The 20,457-nt window shown below is 46.0% G+C and overlaps 1 protein-coding gene across 4 annotated transcripts in view; it reads right to left on the reverse strand.

The window, feature by feature from the left end:
• Positions 1-19,405, reverse strand: part of TRABD2B (TraB domain containing 2B) — a 388,416-nt gene extending 369,011 nt beyond the window's left edge. Inside the window, exons 1-2 of one of the 4 annotated variants that reach the window (XM_045026289.1) lie at positions 19,263-19,405; positions 16,570-17,130 (exon numbers count right to left, since the gene is read on the reverse strand). In XM_045026289.1, coding sequence (XP_044882224.1) covers positions 16,570-17,130; positions 19,263-19,283 — 582 coding nt within the window. In that variant the 5' untranslated portion in view covers positions 19,284-19,405. Of the gene's footprint in view, positions 1-16,569; positions 17,131-18,694; positions 18,858-19,262 lie in introns of those variants that run through there. The other 3 variants (XM_045026290.1, XM_045026288.1, XM_045026287.1) reach the window with 3 other exon arrangements.
• Between the last annotated feature and the right edge of the window lie 1,052 nt (positions 19,406-20,457).

The raw sequence follows: 20,457 nt of genomic DNA on the forward strand, positions 1-20,457 counted from the left end.
TAAACCTCCCTTGCTGCAAATTAAGCTGAATACTTCTTGTGCTACCTTCAGAGGAAACGGAAAACAATTGATCCATGTTCTCTTTATAACTACACCACCACTTTTTAGCTACCAAGTTTGCTTCCTTCTTTTAGAGGTGGCAATAAGGGTATGATATACAGGAGTGCTAGTAAGAACCTTGCACTTTGTAACCAGGATCCCAATCCTATGACTGGGTCCTGGAAATAAATATCAATATCCCTATTGCAGGACGGGGCTCGGCATTCTCCCACGCCCAGAGACGACTTTCCAAATGAAACTAAAATGAAAAATAAAGCAAAAAACCACCAACCCACAATAATAAACCACAGACTCATTCTAACTACTGTCTCTGAAGCTCAGTGACTTCCTGATCACATGGCCATTACTTCTTTTTTCCCCAAAAGAAGCCCATTCAGCCACTGAGGAGTATCTGTGACCTGGGTTTGTGGCTTATGGTGTTTTTCATGGTCAGCAATGGAGAGAGTGTGTAAATACCATTCTGGACAGACCGAAGAAACAGAGAACCAGTGTCTGACTTGGTTTTCTTTAGGTACCTTCTGGGCCGTCTTTAGGAGGGACTGTGGTGGGTATTGATGCTGTATGACCTTGATGCAATTGACATCGCTGTTATATTGGTAGGTTGCAATGGGGATAACGCTACTGAATATTTATTGGAGTATTTCATCTGGTCTAACTGTGTGCTATATAGCTCTTTTGGAGCTACAAAGGGTTAAAACAGCTGGTTAGAGGCACGTATTAATGCCTAGGGACAAGCAGCTTCTTAGATGCCAATACCGAGTGTGTGTGTGGGGGGGGGGGGATTATCCACATGCCCATGAGTCTCTGAACTGGGTGATGCTACAAAGCACTGTGATAGTCTCAACCTGCTACGTGTGGATTCTGGGAATCACCTGTCAAGAATTTTATTTCATCCGGGTCTTTGCTATTTGTACTGACTTTCCTGTTAACCAGTGATGACTGTGCATAACCAGGGCTTGAGCTGGTGTGCGTCAAGTGATGTATCAAAGAGAACTGCTGAGCCAGGCCTGAGTTGTAGCCATGACTGGTGCCTTGACTCATCTCGAATCCCGGAGTGAGCAAACCACAATGTACAATGGGTTATGACATCGCTGCTTGGTGTGTTGCACAACAGCTCAATTAAAAGCCATTGTAATCCCCTAATAAAAGAATCGTTCCAGTGAAATCAAAATTAAGCCTATGTTGGATCAAGGGCAGACAGGAATCTCAAGTAGTTCTGGAGGTTCTTTTGCATTCTTCTTCCAGAGATCACACTTGAATCTTTTCTCTTCAGTGACAGCACCCATGCGTGGCCAGAACAGGACGTCTCTGGCCCACCTCTTACATTTCTCAATACCCAAGCGTGCATGGGGGACCCTGATCCCGGATAACCAGAAACTTTAATGCTCAAAACCAGTATCAGGGTGGAATTGAGTGTCTCTGCTTTCTCTCAAATTCATGACAATAAATGACTCAGGGCTTTGCACATTAAATTCCTCATGAGCTTGTCCAATCTTAAGTAACACCCAGTGAGCGCTCCAAGTAGTCAGTTTATTTTTCAGAAGGGCCCTTATATATGAAGACATAGGGCTCTATTCCATTACCGGGACAAGAACCAGTGTGAATGCTGTGGCTAAATTATTCAATTTCGAGAGAGGGACTTTCAGATGCAAAGACATTAAAGGCTCACAACTCTCTGGACACGCTGCTTCACTGAGAATGAAATTAATGCCTTTACAAGCAAGTTTGAGTTATGTACTGTACAGTCTGTCTCGTTTCACAGCCAAGCCACTTGAGTTAATAATGAAAAACCTCTTTGGCCTCATACAATTAGCTGGGTAAAGAGCCAGTCAGCATAGGCAGGCAGTAAGTCACTGCCACAAACCAAACGCACAGCCAGACGACAGCACAAATCCAGGAACACTCCTGCCCTGGGCCTTTCAATTCTCCTCTCAGACAAGAAGGGTGAGTTATTCCAAGATGGTTTAACTTGCCTAATTAGACTGCCTGGTACTTACATAACTGCCTTAAACAAACAAACTGCGACATTGAGCTCTGTATTTGGAATTTAAAAAAAAAAAACATTTGAGGAACTAACTTAAGATGGGACACTGTTTGGAGCAGCAAGGAAGACACTGGTTACATTGACCTCTTAAGCACCAGTCGGCTATGCCCACTTGGTTCCTAGGGCACTACACTTTAGATTTTGAAGTCCCTGCTCCTCCACCGGCTTCCCGTGTGACCTTGGGCAAGTCACTTAGTCTCTCTGTGCCTCAGTCCCTCATCTGTACAACGAGGCTAATAGCACGTCCCTACCTCACAGGAGCATTGTGAGGATACATCAAAGATGGAGAGAGACTACAGCAATGGGGTTTATATAAGTTACTTTGCTAAATATTAGGTCAGACCTATAAGGCATGCTGGGGTGGATGGGTAGGTGACACTCTCTGGTTGTGGTCTGTGGACATACAGGACACAAAAGGGGGTAAATCTCATCTAGACTATATGTCTGAGGGAACCGCCAGAGCCACAGCCTAACCCCAGCCTAAATCACTGTAAGAGAATATACTCTTGGCAAATGGTGCCAGCCTGCCAACCCTGCCGGCTGACTCCTTCTCTTTGCCATAGCACAGCAGGGGTCAGAACAATGCAAAACCCACTGGTGGCCCCATCCCACCAACATAACTAAGTCTGGATCTAGAGAGATGGCATCATATCAAAGATGGCAGCTCAGTTTCCAAGGCCCACTCAGTCCTTGCTCTCGCTCTCTCTCAAGAACACCAGAATCGGTACTGATAAGCACTGGTGATTTTTGTTGACATCAAGACCTATTTTAGTGGCTGAGACAACCAACTCATCCCAGAAAACTGACCAAGCAGTCATCAAATGGTAACAAGGTTTTTGTCCCATGAATTGGTGTCACGCTAGATATCTAGCATTGGGAAGCTTCAAATCCCACTACCAACCTATTCCCCCAAGCCACTCCTTTGAGAAAAAGCCAGCCTGCTTGTGTTCAAAATCATCCCCCCGTAGGGCCAGATGAGTGCCCCATTCCCTTGGACATACATCAGAACTCTGGAGGGGGTTTTCATTACTGAGCAATGAAACTGGCAATGAAAAAACTAACCTCAAACTCATATTTCTTTGTGTCGACAGACTGTCACCGTTCTCTGGAACACACCATATGAAGGAGACATGACTTCAGAATAATTCTGGCTATGACACAGGACTGGTAGCCTGATTTGCCGTTAAGCCTATTTCTAGATGAGCTGCTTTATTACTCATTTCTTGAAAATGTTCTTGAAAAAGTCCTTCTCTGATTTCCATTCTACTCAGTAACGTGGGGAAGAGAAATCAAGCCCTGCTCTTTCATATTTAACCCTGCTAAGTGATTAAATGGTATAATAAGCAGTTAGCATGATTATCTCGTCAACATTTGTCCTTTTGTGGTGTCCCAGACAACATAAATAACTATTAGAAACCAGAAATCAACTGTACTTTAGTCAATAATTCCTGCTGACCACATCCATGCTACCCAATGCATGGACTATATTCTCACCTGTAAACGGACACAGCTCCACTTAAATCAGTAGAACCACACCCATACATACCAGCTGGCAATCTGGCCCAGTGACTCCAATTACATTTGACTAGCGAAATAAAATTCACTATCTTGATTGTTTTAACATTGTAAATCAGCTACAGGCCAGAAAACACAAAGGCCTTCAGTAACTCAGCTATGTTTCTCGAGTCTCATTTTTCTCACTCCCTTTGCTGACTTTGCATCTTCTTTATACTGAGAGCTATGCATTGGCCTAATATTGAATAGATATCTTAGAACCATAGAATATCAGGGTTGGAAGGAACCTCAGGAGGTCATCTAGTCCAACCCCCTGCTCAAAGCAGGACCAATCCCCCAGACAGATTTTTGCCCCAGATCCCTAAACTGCCCCTTCGAGGCTTAAATTCACAACCCCGGGTTTAGCAGGCCAATGCTCAGACCACTGAGATATCCCGTAATAGGAAATGTCCACGGAAAAAAATCAAAAGGAAACAAAAATGGCTTAGTTGCAGAAAGCATACCGCGAGTTATCAGTATCAGTTAGCAACCGTAGTTGCCAACAAATGTGATAAGTCATTAGGCTAGTTATAAGCGTTAATGCAGTTTCTAAAATATTGGCAATATGCAGTCAAGATATAAAATCTTTAAATAAGGAAATATTCTCCCCTTTGTTACGAATAGCAAGCTAACTTATGAAAATGGAAAGGTCTTTTAAAAAAAATCAACCTATTGACCATTTGTTTTCTTTTTTGCACTTCACTGCACATGAAACCAGCCTGGTCAGTTTCACTTTGTTTGTAGACAGTTTCCTTTTCTAGTTTTCATGAACTGTGGGTAATTTTGTCCCCTACAGGAATCCCAATACAACAGCAGTGGGCACAGTAGAAGAACCTGGATAGAGAGCCACAGAGAAAGATTAGATAAATAAATTAATTAGAATCCAGTGAGCAATGCTATGTTGGTATGGCACTCAAAAGTGACTGGTGATTTTAGATGCTTCAGTTTTTGGGAGTTCAAGTGGAGACATCTGGGAGGGGGTCTGATTTCCAGAGATTGGGGGCTCAGCACTTTCTGAAGATCGAGTCTCCAGATGGGCCCCCCAAAATGAAGTCACCCGAGCTCACTGGTCATTTGAAAATCCTGGCCTTTGTTTCCAAATGTTTGTTAACAAAATATAGAAAAGAAAATGAGAAGTAAGAAAATTTCCCCTCATTTCTACTATAGGGGAAGGCTCGCCCAGTAGTTCGGGCCCACTCCTGGGACTGGGAAAACCAGGTTCATTTCCCTGCTCTGCTACAGACTTCCCATGTGACCTTGGTCAAGTCATTTAGTCTCTCTGTGCCTCAGCTCCTCATCTGTGAAAGAGGAAAAATAACACCTCCCTGCCCCACAAAGTTGTTGTGAAGATATAATATTTTAATGAAACTTAGGCATTCATATACTATTGCAATTGGGGCCAGATAAGTAGGTAAATAGACATTTGTTTCACTCCTTCTATGTTTGACCATGCAAATTTCCTGGGGGTTTCCATCTGGCTTTTCTCAGGCAAACCTTGCCTTCCCAGCCTGTCCCTCCCGCCCCCACACAGACTCTAAAGGAGGTTTTTGAGGGAGTAAGAACTGCAGGATTTGGAATAAATGGAAGGTTGCTCACTCCCGACAAATATGGGATGCTTTCCCGGGTCTAAAGAAGTCAATTGCAAAACTCCCATTGTCTTCAAGTATTCGGGTGAAGGTCGTCGGTAGGATTCATTAAATGAAATAAACAAACAAATAAAAGTTACCCTAAAGTTAGCCAGAATGGCAGAATTTAAAGAAAATTAACTCAGGTAATGGGCATGTATGTGTTGGAGAATGGGGTGTTTAAACCCATGTTAAATCAGTCTTATAATGGGAGATGTGAAGAGACGTAAAAGCTTTCCATTCATTTATATCAAAAATATTTGTGCTGACGGATTTACGCAATTCAAACAACATGCTGTGGTGCCATCCCAAAGTGCCAGACATATGGTTTTAATTTATAGGCTTTAGCAGCTTCCATTTATATCACGTTATGATAATGAAATGACTTGCAACAGAAGCTTTTTCCAAGGACCTCATAGAAACATAGATGCTCTAAGTGGAAATGCAAATGTTAAAGAACATGGTTAGAATAACCAGCGCTAGGAAAGATGACTGGAGTAAGCAGCTGCAATACATACTTGAACACTAGAGGGAGCAGAGGATGGAAATCTAAAGAAGAAGAAGATGGCAGAAGTGTATTTGATGAGTTTGTGCAACCCCTTGGTGAGTATGTGCTATGGATCCTCCTCTGTGTGAAATCTGAATCTCAATTACAGAGCCTTGTCTCTTTAGCTCAAGCTGTAGCACCTCATGCCTTTAGCTCTGGAGTCCCTAATTTAATCCCCAGTGTGCTGGCCATCACACTTAGCTCTACCAGTTTCTCCCATCCTTCAATACATGTCTTCTAACAAACTGATCCTTAGAAGGTTTGGAGGTTCAGGAAAGCCACCAGACATTTGGGATGGGGTTACAAAAGCTTATCCATAACTCTTAGGTCTGAAAAGCTGGGCTGGAAATATATAGCACAGAGGACAGGCTCAAAAGTGAGATTTCTGAAACGTCCTCCTTCTGGTTGCCTCTCTACTGTTGTATCAGCTTAGGCACTATCGCGGCTGGCGCCTGGACGTACAAAGACTCACGGAAATTAAAATAAAGAGGGTCTGCCAACTTCTTGAACTTCAGCACAGTTTTGTTGTAAACTTAAACCAAGGTGCATGAGGTCTTCTTATCCTGCCTCAGTCGTATGGCCCGTCCACCCTACTGCCAATATACTGTATTTTCATGCATCCCTTTTGATTTCAGTCTTGTTATGAGTTTGGCTTCTTTTCAAACCTCTTGGGCCAAGACTTTCAAAAGCGACTAATGATGCTGAATACCCTACTTGCCACATGTTCAAGGGGGCTGGTTTTCAGCAGATGGGGGCTGGCTCAAAACGAGGCCCCTTTAAAGTCTCCTGGGTTGGGTAGTCAGAAACGGAGGCACCCCAAATCACTGGTCACCTTTGAAATTCTTCTTAAATGGGGTGTGTGTGTGTGTAATCAATCCTCATGCTGTCAAATGTCATCTCTCTGTGTGTATAATCACTGTGTGTGTAATACTGTGGGGGGAGGGGGAGAGAGAGAGAGAGACAGCCCTGGTAAAGCATGCAATAAAGCCAATAGACAGGCAGGGTAAATCCTACCTATTTATTAAATCTAGGCATGGATTACCCAATATTTCTCCTTTACATGGCTCATCGTCTGGGGTTGGTATAGAAAGCGAAGAGGTGACTGATAGAGGGATTGGAACCCGAAGTGCATTACAGGGGAAGCCTGTTCTGCCGGCTCCAGCACAGTATATCACTCCAAAGGTCCCAGCCCTGCCTTGCCAAGAGCTCTGCTGCAGACCCCAGTCCCAGCGGGAGCACGAAGTGAATTCGTGCCCTTGCTTACGATCATTTCAGTACAGGAACCACGGACCAGCCGGAATGATGTGGGTTGGCTTTATAACGTAGACTGCTATCCACCAGGGACTGAGGGAAGACCATTAAGGATTTCACTGAGGGCTGGAGGTTGAACTGTACTTGAATTGAGGTTCTTAAGGTCTAAACACAACATTGTGTTTAGAGTCCTAACCTCCACTGAAATCGGTGGAAGTTAGGAGCCGATGTACCTTCGTGGATCTGGGCCCATATCCCCAGTGCGGCAGGCAGCTGGGGGGAGGAGTCATCTCCCCCAGGTGCCTTTACTCCAGTGGGCGGAGGAGCGCTCTGTCGACCCTTTGCAAAATCTTGTCACCTGACCCATGCACAGTTGCAGTGTCAGGCTCTGGGTACCAGGGCTCAGGGTTGTACAGCGGGGCATGCTTGCCTCCCACACACAGCAAAATTATACCATTTCTGCTCCCAAGGGGCCCTCTACAGACACAGAGGATTATTAATTATTTGTATTGCAGCAGTACCCTGCAGCCCCAATCATGGAACAGGATCCCACCGTGCTAGGCACTGCCCAAACAAAATAAAAAGCTGGTCCCTGTCCGAATGAGCATGCTGCCCAAATAAGAGGATGGATACATTTCCCCCCCTTCCCGGATGTGCAGTTTTAAAAACGAGAGTTGCGTCCTGCAATAGACGTGGCATCGCTGGCCTCCAGAATAGATCAGGGATTGCTGCGCAATAGCAAACGTCAGAGGAAAGTGGACTCTGGAGTGGTCAGAAAAATCTTTTCAGTTCCCATTCAACAGAGCGATGCACCGTCTAACAAGGTGGCCTGTCTCTGCAGAAAGCAGCAAAGAGTCCTGTGGCACCTTATAGACTAACAGAAGTATTGGAGCATAAGCTTTCGTGGGTGGTGGAAATTTCCAGAGGCAGGTATAAATATGCAGGCAAGAATCAGTCTAGAGATAACGAGGTTAGTTCGATCCTCATCCTCCCTGATCGAACTAACCTCGTTATCTCTAGACTGATTCTTTGTCATTTTTTACAGATCCAGACTAACCCGGATACCCCGCTGATACTTGTCTCTGCAGAGTACACCGTGTTTCCATTGCATGCCACTGTGCCTCTAACATACCACCCAGTGCTGATGGATCGGTCTGATGCATTTCAATACTCAACTGTGCGAACGGGAGATCGTTCTGTCTGGCTACGGCAAAGTCTCCCTTGATCGGGAGCACTAGTTCAGAGGGACACTGACGGATTATTTTAGGCCAGAGATTTGCCGACGGGGCTAAGCACAAGAGAACCAATCTGACACCAAAGAAAGAGTCTGTAGCTTAACCTCTCTGCAGTTGCTAGCCCTGGAGTAGAAGGCATAGCGTCTTCATGCCATGCCGTGTGATGTGTTAGGGCCACTGGCTCTGCATAATGGTGCCTCGCATCACTCCTCTGGTCTCCTGTTCCCCATGCTGGCTTGGAGCAGCCAACCTTCATGGCACACAGAAGATATAACTGGCTCCTCCCCACCCACCCCCACCATCTGTCCACAAGGATCTGTCTGATCCTTGTGGATCCTAAGCACAGCGGTGAAGTGGGTGGGTGAGAGGGAAGATTTGCATAGGCTCTGCACTATAGCTGGCTTTCACCCAGGGAAATTAGAACGCTTCCCTTTCACAAAATTGCTTTAAATCGGTGGCATTCAGCCTTTGCCATTTCAGGGGATCGTGGAACCTGGTGACCAGAATCTCCCTCCAGTTTAGCAGGATGGAAATGCAAGGTCCCTGACCCTTGTTTCAGCCTCCCCTGAAAGTCACAATCGCCAGGCTGGGAACCCTTGTTTTAAATATATGTTGATATCGGGGGAGGAGGCAGGGGGGTTGATTAACAAAATATAAAACCAAACAACATCCATTTCATCATTATTCAGTGTTCCTTCAAGAGCGCCAGAATCAAATACAGATTGACCCCTTCACCCATTTAGTCCCTTATCCCCACTGACTCTGAAGTCTAGTCGTTGGTGGGTCTCTGGGACAGAGCCCTGGGAGATGTAGCAGAGCACAGAAAGTTGCCCCTGGTGTTTTTAAGGGAGCGTTTCATAGATCCCGAGGCCAGAAGGGACCATCTAGTCTGACCTCCTGTATAACACAGGCCCGGAGACCGTCCTCCAAAATAATTCCGACAGCAGATGTTTTAGAAGAACATCGGATCGTGGTTTAAAAGTTCTCAGCAGTGTAGATCATGTGGGATGTAGAGACTCCACCGAAGGATTGCAAATCCAACCACAGCCACGGTGCATGAATAAGGGAGAGCTACAGGCAAAACTCACCCGGGTGTAAAACACCAGCCACAGACCAGGACCCCAGGGTGCTAGATGCTGTACAAACAGAGTAAAAAAGAGAAGGTGGCTGCCTAAAAGAGCTTCATATTTCTTGATCTTGGGCGGCTAGACTCCTAGGCAATACAGTGAGTGCACTCCAAATAGGAAACAAAATGGCATCGATATCAGCTGTTGTTATTGCGGGTGTGGGAATAAAGGGGGTCTCAGTGCTGGATCTGGCCTAGGGAGCTGAAGGCCGGATCCAGGCATAAGCGTCTGCCTTCATAATTCTCTGCAGAAACCCCGGCTTGGAAGCAAGAGGACCCTCAGCTGCATGGGGGCCCCCGTCTAACAGGAAAAAAGGCAATACAAGTATTGCCTCAGGAGTAGCAAATTAAGCCGCAAGTTCCCTAATCTGGGGGCTTACCATAAATTAGGCTATTCGGTTACCCAATCTGCTGCCAGTAAAATAGGCTTCAAAACGCACGATATAAGGTATCGAATGGGTAGGGTCCAGGGAAAGGTAGCCTCTCCCTAATAGGGATCAAACAGGTCGGGTCCGGGAAGGGGTAATCCTCACCATACTAGGAAACAAAAGGATGATTGGGAAGGTAGGGGATACGGCAGGTACCAAGAGAAGATGCTGTCACCATAACTCGGGGATCACATCGTTGGTCGCGAGGCGGAGGGGAACGAGTGGTCTGGATGCTGTAACCGAATAAATCACTTCTTACCGCTCCCCCCAGCTTCATCCATCATTTGGCCCTGCAACAATGATTATTATTTGATGTCTATATTTAAATAAATGTTCAAGTGCCCCCATCAGGATCAGCGCACCATTGTATGAGGTGCCGTGAAAACACACAGAGAACCAAACCTTGACCTGAAGAGGTTGCAAACTGAGACCCTGATCTTACCAATGGATCCACTAATCAAGACCCCTCCAATATGAAGGGACCCACCCCAGCAAATGTGACTGCAGGACAGGGGCTTATGGACGAGAAGCTGGATTTGAGTCAGCAATGTGCCCTTGTTGCCAAGAAGGCTAACGGCATATTGGGCTGCATTAGTAGGAGCATTGCCAGCAGATCGAGGGAAGTGATTATTCCCCTCTATTCAGCACTGGTGAGGCCACATCTGGAGTACTGCATCCAGTTTTGGGTCCCCCACTACAGAAAGGATGTGGACAAATTGGAGAGAGTCCAGCAGAGGGCAACGGAAATTATCAGGGGGCTGGGGCACATGACTTATGAGGAGTGGCTGAGCGAACTGGGCTTGTTTAGTCTGCAGAAGAGTGAGGGGGGATTGAGAGCAGCCTTCAACTACCTGAAAGGATGTTCCAAATAGGATGGAGCTCGGCTGTTCTCAATGGTGGCAGATGACAGAACGAGGAGCAATGGTCTCAAGTTGCAGTGGAGGAGATCTAGGTTGGATATTCAGAAACACTATTTCACTAGGAGGGTGGTGAAGCACTGGAATGGGTTACCTAGGGAGGTGGTGGAATCTCCATCCTTACAGGTTTTTAAGGCCTGGCTTGACAAAGCCCTGGCTGGGATGATTTCGTTGGTGTTGGTCCTGCTTTGAGCAGGGAATTGGACTAGATACCTCCTGAGGTTTCTTTCAACCCTAATATTGTATGATTCTAACCCGAGCAATATATGAAGGTTTGTGGGGGTGAGTAAAGTGGTACAACCAAGTATATACAATCCCAAGTATATACAATCTGTTATATACATTTGCAATTGAATATCAATGCTGTAGATTAATTGACAATTGCCCTGCAAGCCATCTTTAACTGGCTGACTTTTTCTTTTATAGGCATGATGCCAGAGCTGGACGCAAAAGAAAGGTCTCAAGTTGGAAAACAGCATAGCCCTAGAGATCCGTATGAAAAAGTAAATTACATTTTATAAATCTTTCAGGTTTTCATAACTTGGGGTATAACTATTAGTAGCAGCTACTGATTTCTTTTTTGAGTACATATTTTTATCTTAAACAGTTGCCTAGTGCAGGTTTTAAAGTGACTCCATCTTGTGAGCTCTTTGCAGCACACACACAGTACAGAATAATTTTAATTTTGCCTTGTGCCTTTTCATTATGAATTGTATAGAGCTCACTGGAAAATTACACCTCCCCTCCCCCCCACACGCACACCCGAGAAAGTCAGGTTTTCTTCAAAATATAAAACAGACTAAAACTTATTTATTTTGGGGGGAGGAGCTTTTGGCAAAAGTAGACCAAAAATCTTCTGGCATTCCACCACCAATATCTGAAATATTTAGGGCTTTTGGCTTTATTGTGGTTGGGGAAAAAAAATTGAGAGAGAAAAATTGTTTGTCAAAATCCCAGTTTCCCACCAACACAACCCTCCCCCCAAAGGAAAAAGCGTTTTCATCAATAACATTTTGCCCAGTTCTAAACATTTTAACTTTTTCATCTGTTCTTTGTTTTAAACTGGGCCAGGTCGTCAGTTGGTGTAAACTGGCATCGCTCCACTGAAATCAGCGCTACAGCAATTTGTACCATCTGAAGATTATGGCCCTTGTAGATGCAAAAATCTTTAATCTTTTTTAAAAAGGCGGGGGAGGAATGCTAGGCATACCAAAATATTGCCCTGTCTGTATAATAATATTTCATGTCTGTATATTAATATTTCTGCTATTCAGGGCCCAACGTAAAGAGTGCGGATAGATGTCACCGGCCAAACATGATGGACCACCCATAGCCCTTTTATTAAACAGCACTTGTAGTCTCTGTAATCCTATCAATCGCGTAATCAGAGCTGCCATGTCCCAGAGTTTGATGGAACAGCAGGACCTGGGAAATGAAGACTGACTTTGTTAACAAAAGTCATTTCTCCCACTTAATTCTGACTCTCCTTGGTGGGAAGTAGGAAAACAATGTTTATTTGTGCAGCGAGCGAGGGGGAAGAGAAATGAAAGGAAGAGACTAGCTAAGTGTGAAGTTTGATCTGGCACTATCTAGAGCTCCTTTCTTCCGGGCAGTTTCTGATCCAATCAATTACAGTTTGATATTACGTCTCTCGTTTAACTTACCCCACCACATCTTGCAGTGATACAATCCAGATAACAATCAGATTCAGGACTAAGAAGGAAAACCTAGACATCTTGAGGCTAATGAACACGGCCTTCGTTCAATCAGTGTTCTTTCCCATGTACGGAGAGGTTTAAAATCCTCAGGACAACACTGGGTCTTTAGCAAGGCTACTTTGCAAACAGGAAGCATAGTAACGAAAGGCTTGGCCACCAGCTGAATGTGGATTAACTGTGTGGACAAAGAACTAGTGATGAGAGATGAAAGAGAGTGAAGTGGATAATATATAGGAATGAATTAGAGGGCGGGGAGTAAATACCTTCTTGGCAATCATGCTGGGTTCCATGTCTAGAGACAGAACCGAGCAGCGAAGTTGCAAATCTTCCCCGGGAATCGGGGTGCTCAGATACAGGAGTGAAATCCTGGCTCTGTTGAGTCAATGGCAACAGCCTCATTGATTTTAATGGACACCTGATTTCACCTAGGTCCCCTTGCAGAGTTAGGAGCCGGCTGCAAAGTTCAGGTCCAAATCTGGATGTGAACTTCCCCAAATGTCAGCATGATCAGGTGTGGGGTCGGGCCCACCTCTACCCAAAATCAAACCGGTACTTTAGCTTCCTGGAAAGCCCTTGTTATAACTAGAATGGAGCTTTTAGACAGCAGGGTCCCAAGAGCACCAGGAGATACTGCTCCTTCTGGAACCCCAAGAAGCATTTTCCTCTCTCTAACCCCATGGAACATTTGTGGGCAAATCACTTCTGCTCCCATTGGCATTCATGTGGCTGCCTTTCCTCACCCCTTGCCACATAACGTCCTCATCTGGGGCTAGGAGCCTAAAAATTAGAGATGGGCCTGGACTGGAAATGCAGATTCCATACACGTCCACAAGACATGGGGGAGTTCAAAATATGGACGTGAAGCAGGACCTGAGCTTGGCGATTCAGGGCAGTGTCTGTTAATAACTCAGGCCCAGATCCTCAAAGGGATGTAGGCACCAAACCTTTGAGTTATTGCCCAAAAACTTCACTCCTAATCAAAGCTACTAGGATGGATCCATATAGTTCTGATCTGTTCTGAATCATATTCCTGCACTGTGAAAGTTCAGAGTCTGGGGTTCTGACCCACCTTTACGTATCACACTTGGATTTAGAAACCTTCACCACCAGGTGATGCACTGTGTTGTTTGCTAGTGCTAGGACTTACATATATTCAGGGCCCAATCCTGAATTTTGTGGGTAACCAAAGCTCTCACTGAAGTCACTAGGAGTTGTGGGTGCTTGTAAATACTGGATTGGGCCCCTCTCAGTCTCAAGGACACTTAGAAGGCAATTAAAATCAATGGTAAAGCTGCAGTATATTAGCCACACGGTCTCCATATATCAGCAGGGAATACTATGCAGAAGCTCCAGGCGGAAGGGAGGGTCAGACTATGAACGTTATATTGCCAAGGGGCACAGTGGGAAAATGATATACCACGTATGTTCTCAAAGAAGCAAATCAGTGATATGGTACATCTTAATTTTCTCATCTGGATAAAACAATTCACAAATCGAAAGAACTCCAGGCATGGAACACTCCTGGTTAAAAATGCAAAAACCTCCCATTTCTTTCAGAAACAATCGAAACCAAGTACAACGGGGTGATCACTTCTTGATTTCCCCCTCCTCATGGTATCAGATTAACGGATTTGGTGTACAAAGTCCTATTCAAAATTTTCAGTAACACAAAGCTGCCTTTCAGTTTTGGGGGTTAGGGGCGTTGGACAGGGAGAAAGCCAATGACTATAGTTTTAAACTTACTAAGGGAAACATGCTGGATTTTTCCCTGGAAAACAAAAAAGCACAGAGATGTTTAAATGAGGCACAATTACAAGACTTGATTTCCAAATATTCTCAAATATTATATGCAATATTACAGAAATGCTGAAAGCAGTTAAGAAGCACTGATGCCCCTAGCAGATTTGGGAGTGTAATTTAGCGCAGATGTTCTCAAACCACACACACAAGAACTGATCAATTTCTGATTTCCATTTTTAGTGTGTTTAATTATGTGCGTCTAACGGAAGACTCCAAGATTTAGAATTAAGAGAAGAAACCCAGTTAAAGGAACCCACTCCTCTCAATTAGCACTGGAATACCCCAAGCAGTGGGACTGCTAGACAGTGTGATAACATTACAAATTACTACCGCCAAACAATTTGCCAGGTGCCAGAATGCATTCACCTTAAAAGAAGCAAGTAAAGAGCTCTCTGGTTTGTTTTACTTAATTTTGTCTCACGTTGTTTTGATGGCCACCTTTCCAGAAATGGCGTCAAGCAAAATAAAATCATATTTTTAAAGTAACTCGTGAATGGTGACCTGTTTTCGTAGTAACATCAACAATCCATAATCATCAAAACCTAACATTTTGTTAATAAACATCAGAATTTTCCATAAAACTCCCCTTTACGATCTATAAAACAACTCCTTTACTAACTAGGTAATAGTCCTAATTCTTTTTAAAGGAAGGGGGATTCTATGTACATGTTAAAAATTAGTGACTAAAAGGAAAATAAGTTGAATTCTCATCCCCTGAGTACTATGGTAAGAACATTTCTTTGCAATTTTCTTTCCCTCACACACACAAAAATGTGTAATATGATTCACATTTTAAAAGCTTCCAAGTGTAGTTTTTTAACTAAGGTCTTTCATGTGTTTTATTTTAAGTACTATTTGACCTACTACAGCCAACTAGGATCGGATCAATATTGGGAGGGTACCGTGGTTAATTATTGAGACTTCGGTTTTAAAGAAGTATGTGGTCAACACATAGAAAAGGCGGTTAACTCTTTGAAGGAAAAGGAGAAGCAAATTCCTTGTCAAAAAACACAGATGTCTGTAGTTTTTGGTTTAGAAATAAGAATTTTTTAACAACCCAGACTATACTTTCCATGCTCTCAAAGCCCAGGCTCTCACTGATTTGCTGTGGGAACTCTATATACTCTGTGTACACTCTTACAACTGGGAACATTAAAGGACTTTATTTTTGCTAAAAGAAAAAAAAGTGATTTTTTTTTCGCTGTAAAGCAAAACCCCCGTTAGATCTTTGAAAAATGCATCACTTGGTGACAATTTCTCCACTTAAAGAGTCACTGAGGATTCAGGACAGCAGGGTAGGACAGGAAATAGTTTCACTAACAGTAATGATGAAAGCCGGTTTAAAAAAAAAAAAGATACATTGTAATTGTAAGTCATGATTTTTCTCTGGAATATTTCCCCCTCCCACTCTTTTTGCTCCTTTTCAGAATTTCCAGTATTTCTAATTTGACAGTTTTCACAAAGCAACGTCAAGAGCTGTGAATGTATTTCTGCTAGTCCACTAACATGAAATCGATCCTGGCTTGACATTTGGTTTAGAAAGCTGAATTACCAACAGAAAGAGACATTCTGGATTCCAGCTACACCAACACTTGCTCCTTAATCTGTCCTTCACTTTCCAAGCTTCACCTCCTCTTCACAACCCCCCCCCCCCCACTTGCAGATTCAAGAACTGAAAATTCAACTGATCTCAGTACACAACAGCTTATATGAAAGTCCATTTCTTTAGACGTGGAATAATAAAGTAAGAACATCCAAGCAGTTTGCATAACATTAAACACACTGAAAATGACATTAAAACTCCCTCCGCCCCCCATCAATTCAGTTCACATTTTTACTTCTGAGTTGCAGGGAATGAGAGGATGGTGTTAAAAACTTTTTTATCAAGTTGCTGCAGAAATTCAATACTAGGTTTGACACATTCCCTTGCATATTACAAACTTGTGGACACCACATCTCGGTGCCTCTGGCTCCCTAATATCACATGCAGGAGAGAGAGAGAGACAGACAGAGAGTGTGTGTGTGTACACAATTGTGTTGTGGTGGCTATGCCATGCACACACAGCGGGAAAGCGTCACCTCCGCAGATACACAGCACCATCAGTGTTACGTCACTTGATCGCTGCATTGGGTTGCTGAGGGCCTGTTCTAAAGGGCTTTGGCTCATGCCCTGTCCTCATGAGCTCCCTTATCCTGGTGCTGGTCAGTTTCCCTCCCCCCTGCTGGGATGGACAGAGAATCGCAGGGGCCCAAGCCCCCCTTACCTGGGAGAAGTTGAGCCCATTCAGTGGGTGGCACTGCTCTTCCACCCTCTCCACAGCCCCTGTCCTCTTCTTCATCCGCTCGGCCTCCTGGGCCAGGTAGAGGTCCAGCACCGGCACCCCTCGGGAGCGGATGTCCGTCTCTGTCAGGGAGTTGACCATCAGCATCACCCAGACGGGCCTCTTGCGCTCCCAGTTGCCGGCGATGGCATTGAAGAGGTAGTCAGCGTATAGCCCCTTGCCCCGCTGGTCTGGGGTCATCCAGTGCGGCAGCATCAGCTTGACATACTCCAAGTGCCGCTTGAGGCGGCGGTAGAGCTCTCGGGGCAGCACGTCCTGCAGGTTCTCGCCGTGGGGCAGCATCTGGCAGCTGGCCAGGCCCGAGATGGTGTAGGGATCAGTGAGGTCCAGTTCGAAGTACACGCTGGAGCTGGCCTGGAAGGCTGCCTTGGAGTTCTCCGGGATGAAGTCCCACACCCGCGTGTAGGGCACGTGGATGGTGCCAAACAGGTAGGCCGGGGGGTCCCGGCGAATGGTCCACAAGAAGGAGTTTAGCTCTCCCTGCTGGGGATGGGGGAGAGACAGAGTCAGAGCCAGTCCGTTTTGGGGACGAGGCACAGGGCCAGCAAAACCACAGGACAGCATGTGTGAGAGAGAGAGAATTTTATATACAGCAACTCTGCTGCACACACTATACCTACAACAACACAGCCTCAGTAGAGATGTCTATGAGATATACACCACAACGGTCTATCTGCATCGATCCGTACGCAACACAGATAAACCATCCATAAACTGTCTCCGTACGTATGTGCACACAAACACACACTCCAGGCATATACACACTGAACTCCTATAATATACAGGGACAGGTAAAATACAGTGTCTGTGCGTGTGCCTATCTGACTAAGAAATCTTGTCATCTGCATTGTTCCTTGGGATAACTCAACTCTAGTCTGCGATAGTTGCTTGCAAGACGGTGCTGTGTGTGCAGTGCGCACCCAAAACCTGGTTCTGTCTCCACCTGAGTGATGAACTGTTGATTCTGTACTAATGCGGTTCTGGGCGAATTAATAAATTGTTGGTTAGTTATGAATAAGCAAGTAGATTTGAGAAATGCAGTTCAAGTTCAAAGTGGCCCTGAAAGGAATCCAGCCTTAAAATTAGTAAGTGAACGCTCCCTGCATTCAATAAGATAGAGTCCATTCTATGTTGGCTATAACACTTATCCAATTAGCAAACCTAGCTTGTTAGATTTTGGCTTTAAAATCTAACTGGCACCTTGGCAAATTCATAAAAATGGATCCCTTTTCAGTAACTGTATTTATCTCTGTTTCCATAGCTATATAGACACGAGTCTCTGCATAATACAGAAAAATGTGGTGATGGCTAGAGCCACATAGATGTCTAGCTAGATGAAATGTATATTCAGACGCTATATGTGCACCTATATACGCGGAGTGCGAAGAAGTGGCAGTGTGTAGCTATGGAAAGACATACAGAGAAACTGTATTTAATCTGGATGTATCCACACCCAGGTACCAACTCGACACACAGAACTTGCATGTTTGCACCTGTGTGCACTCAGCCATTCGCACAGCCGTGTGGACGTGGTGCCTGCCTAGGGGCACTGCCGGGGCGGGGGGGTGTAGAGATGCAGCTGGACGGGCTCTCTGCACAGGAGCGCTGGATGTGTGGATCCAGCCAGGCAGACCGAGGGACAGTGACCGCCTTGGGCTGCAGTGATCAGACCCCCCCACCCCCGCGAGCTTTGCCGTGGAGCAGCCGGAGCCCAGCCCCATCTCCCTGCAGGGCTCCTGGGGCAGAAAGTGCCTGGGAGCTGGCGTGCCCTGAGCAAACCGGGCAACCATCCTGTCCCCCCGCGGCCGAGCCCTGGTCCATCGGAGGAGAGGGAAGCAAGCGGGGCTGGGATGGGACTGTCTCCACGGCCTGGGAGGGGGGCTGATTTGGGCGGGGAGGATACAAAGCAGCAATGATTCCCCCCCCCCCCGGCACCTGAAGGAGACGGCCAGGCAGAGGGCCAGTCCCCCACTGCGGATCGCCTGGGAGTATCCTGCGGCTTGGGGTGAAGCCGGGGCGCAGGCTGGGGCGAGGGAGAGCAGCTCACCGATCGGGGCAGCTCGCACGGCCCGGGGTCCATCGGCTTCCTCCTAGACGTGGCGCCGGGCAGGAGCCCCCCGAAGATGAAGTAGATCAGCGCCAGGTTGGGTCGCATCCTGCCTCTTCCCAGCTGAGCCTTCCCCGGTGGCTTTTCTGGATCTTACCCTCCCCCTGCCCCTGCCCCTGCCCTTGTTATTCAAACAAACTTTGCCCGTCCCGTCCGCAGGTGGCAAGTGCAAAGCCGGAGCCGGCGCCTGGAGCCCCCCCCCCCCGGCGCTGCTCAGGGCTTGTCAGACGGCGAAAGGCTCCGCGGAGGACGAGCCCGGCTTTGCGCCTGATCCCCAGCCTCCGCCATGCTCTTTCTGCAGAGCCGAGGAGCCACTTCTGAGCTGGCCGGAGCAGGGTTTCGGCGGTGGGAAGGCGGTGGGAGCTTGTCAGGCGGGGGGGTTGGAGCCTCGCTGGTGAGGATGGATTTGGTGATTGCTATTTGAACAGGCACAGGAAGGCGGGTACGGATCAGCATGTCAATAGCGCACACACACACACACGCGCGCAGCGAGGAGGCAAAAACTTACAGCAACTTCCAAACTTCCCATCCTCCTGAACTTTTTTTTTCTTTTTGCCGCTGCAGGGAGGATCTGCCGCCACTAGAGGGCGCCTGTTTCTCAATCATCTAACCAGCTGCCGCTGACGGCTCCGTCCTATTTGGCATCTTTACCCTGCCTGCAAAGGGACGAGTTTGATCCGTCAGCGGGTTTCCTAGGTTCAGTGCCTCAATTGCCCCCAATGTGAGCCACCTGCAGCAGCCTGATTTTCGCCTGCCGCTGGAGAGAGCGGTAAGAAATGACCACACGCCTCTCCTTCCCACCCCTGCCTCCTCCAGTCCTGCAGGATAGAAGCAAACCACAACTTTGTTTTTAAGCTTTTGAAGCAGTTGAATGTGCATTTTCCCACGTCCACTGCCCTTGGAAGTTGCCTTTGCACGCCTGGGTTGAAATCAGGATGTAAAGCCTCATGAGAAAGTATGGTCCTCTAAAGAGATCTCTGGTCCAATTTTGCAAACCTCAGAGGCTCAGATAAGACACAAGAATCTCAAAATGTGTGGCTTGTCACCACTTGGAAGTGGCGATGTGAGGCAGCTTTGGCCAGTAGCTGGCTAAAGGCTTCAGGCAAAATCCTGGCCCAGTTAAAGTCCGTGAAAGTTTTTCCATTGACTTCAGCATGGCCAGGATTTCACCCTTAGATTCTATGCCCAGCTCTTCCATTTACTGCCTGCATGTGCTTGGGCAAACTGAACATAACCCCTCTGCACGTGGGTGTCCCCATATCTAAAATGAGGGAACAATATATATCAATGGTTTATCCAGTGGCTTGGAAACACCCACATCCATACAACAGAACAGAAGAGCTCTGGGTCAGAACTGCACAGCCAGTTCCTCTCTGCAGTAATCCAAATCCTGGATCCAAACACTCCCCAAACTTCGGGGAAGTTTATATCTGAGCATCGATACTCAGGTCAGCTTTTAACATATTAAATCATAAAATCTACCTGGGGTAGGTATTGAGTGCTCTGTGTGTATATTACATACACACTGTGCTGGAAAGAGTTGAAGGTAACTGGTTTGTTTTAACAACAAAACAAGTTAGTTCCTTGCTCATATGCAAACCCCACACTACTTACTGAGTCCTTAATCAAAACTCCCATTTTTGGTAATGGGCATTTGCCAGGGTAAAGCTGGCAGGATCAGGTCCCTCTGACTAATTATAAAT

This window comes from Mauremys mutica, chromosome 8, assembly GCF_020497125.1.
Source record: "Mauremys mutica isolate MM-2020 ecotype Southern chromosome 8, ASM2049712v1, whole genome shotgun sequence".
Classification (NCBI taxonomy): domain Eukaryota; kingdom Metazoa; phylum Chordata; order Testudines; family Geoemydidae; genus Mauremys; species Mauremys mutica.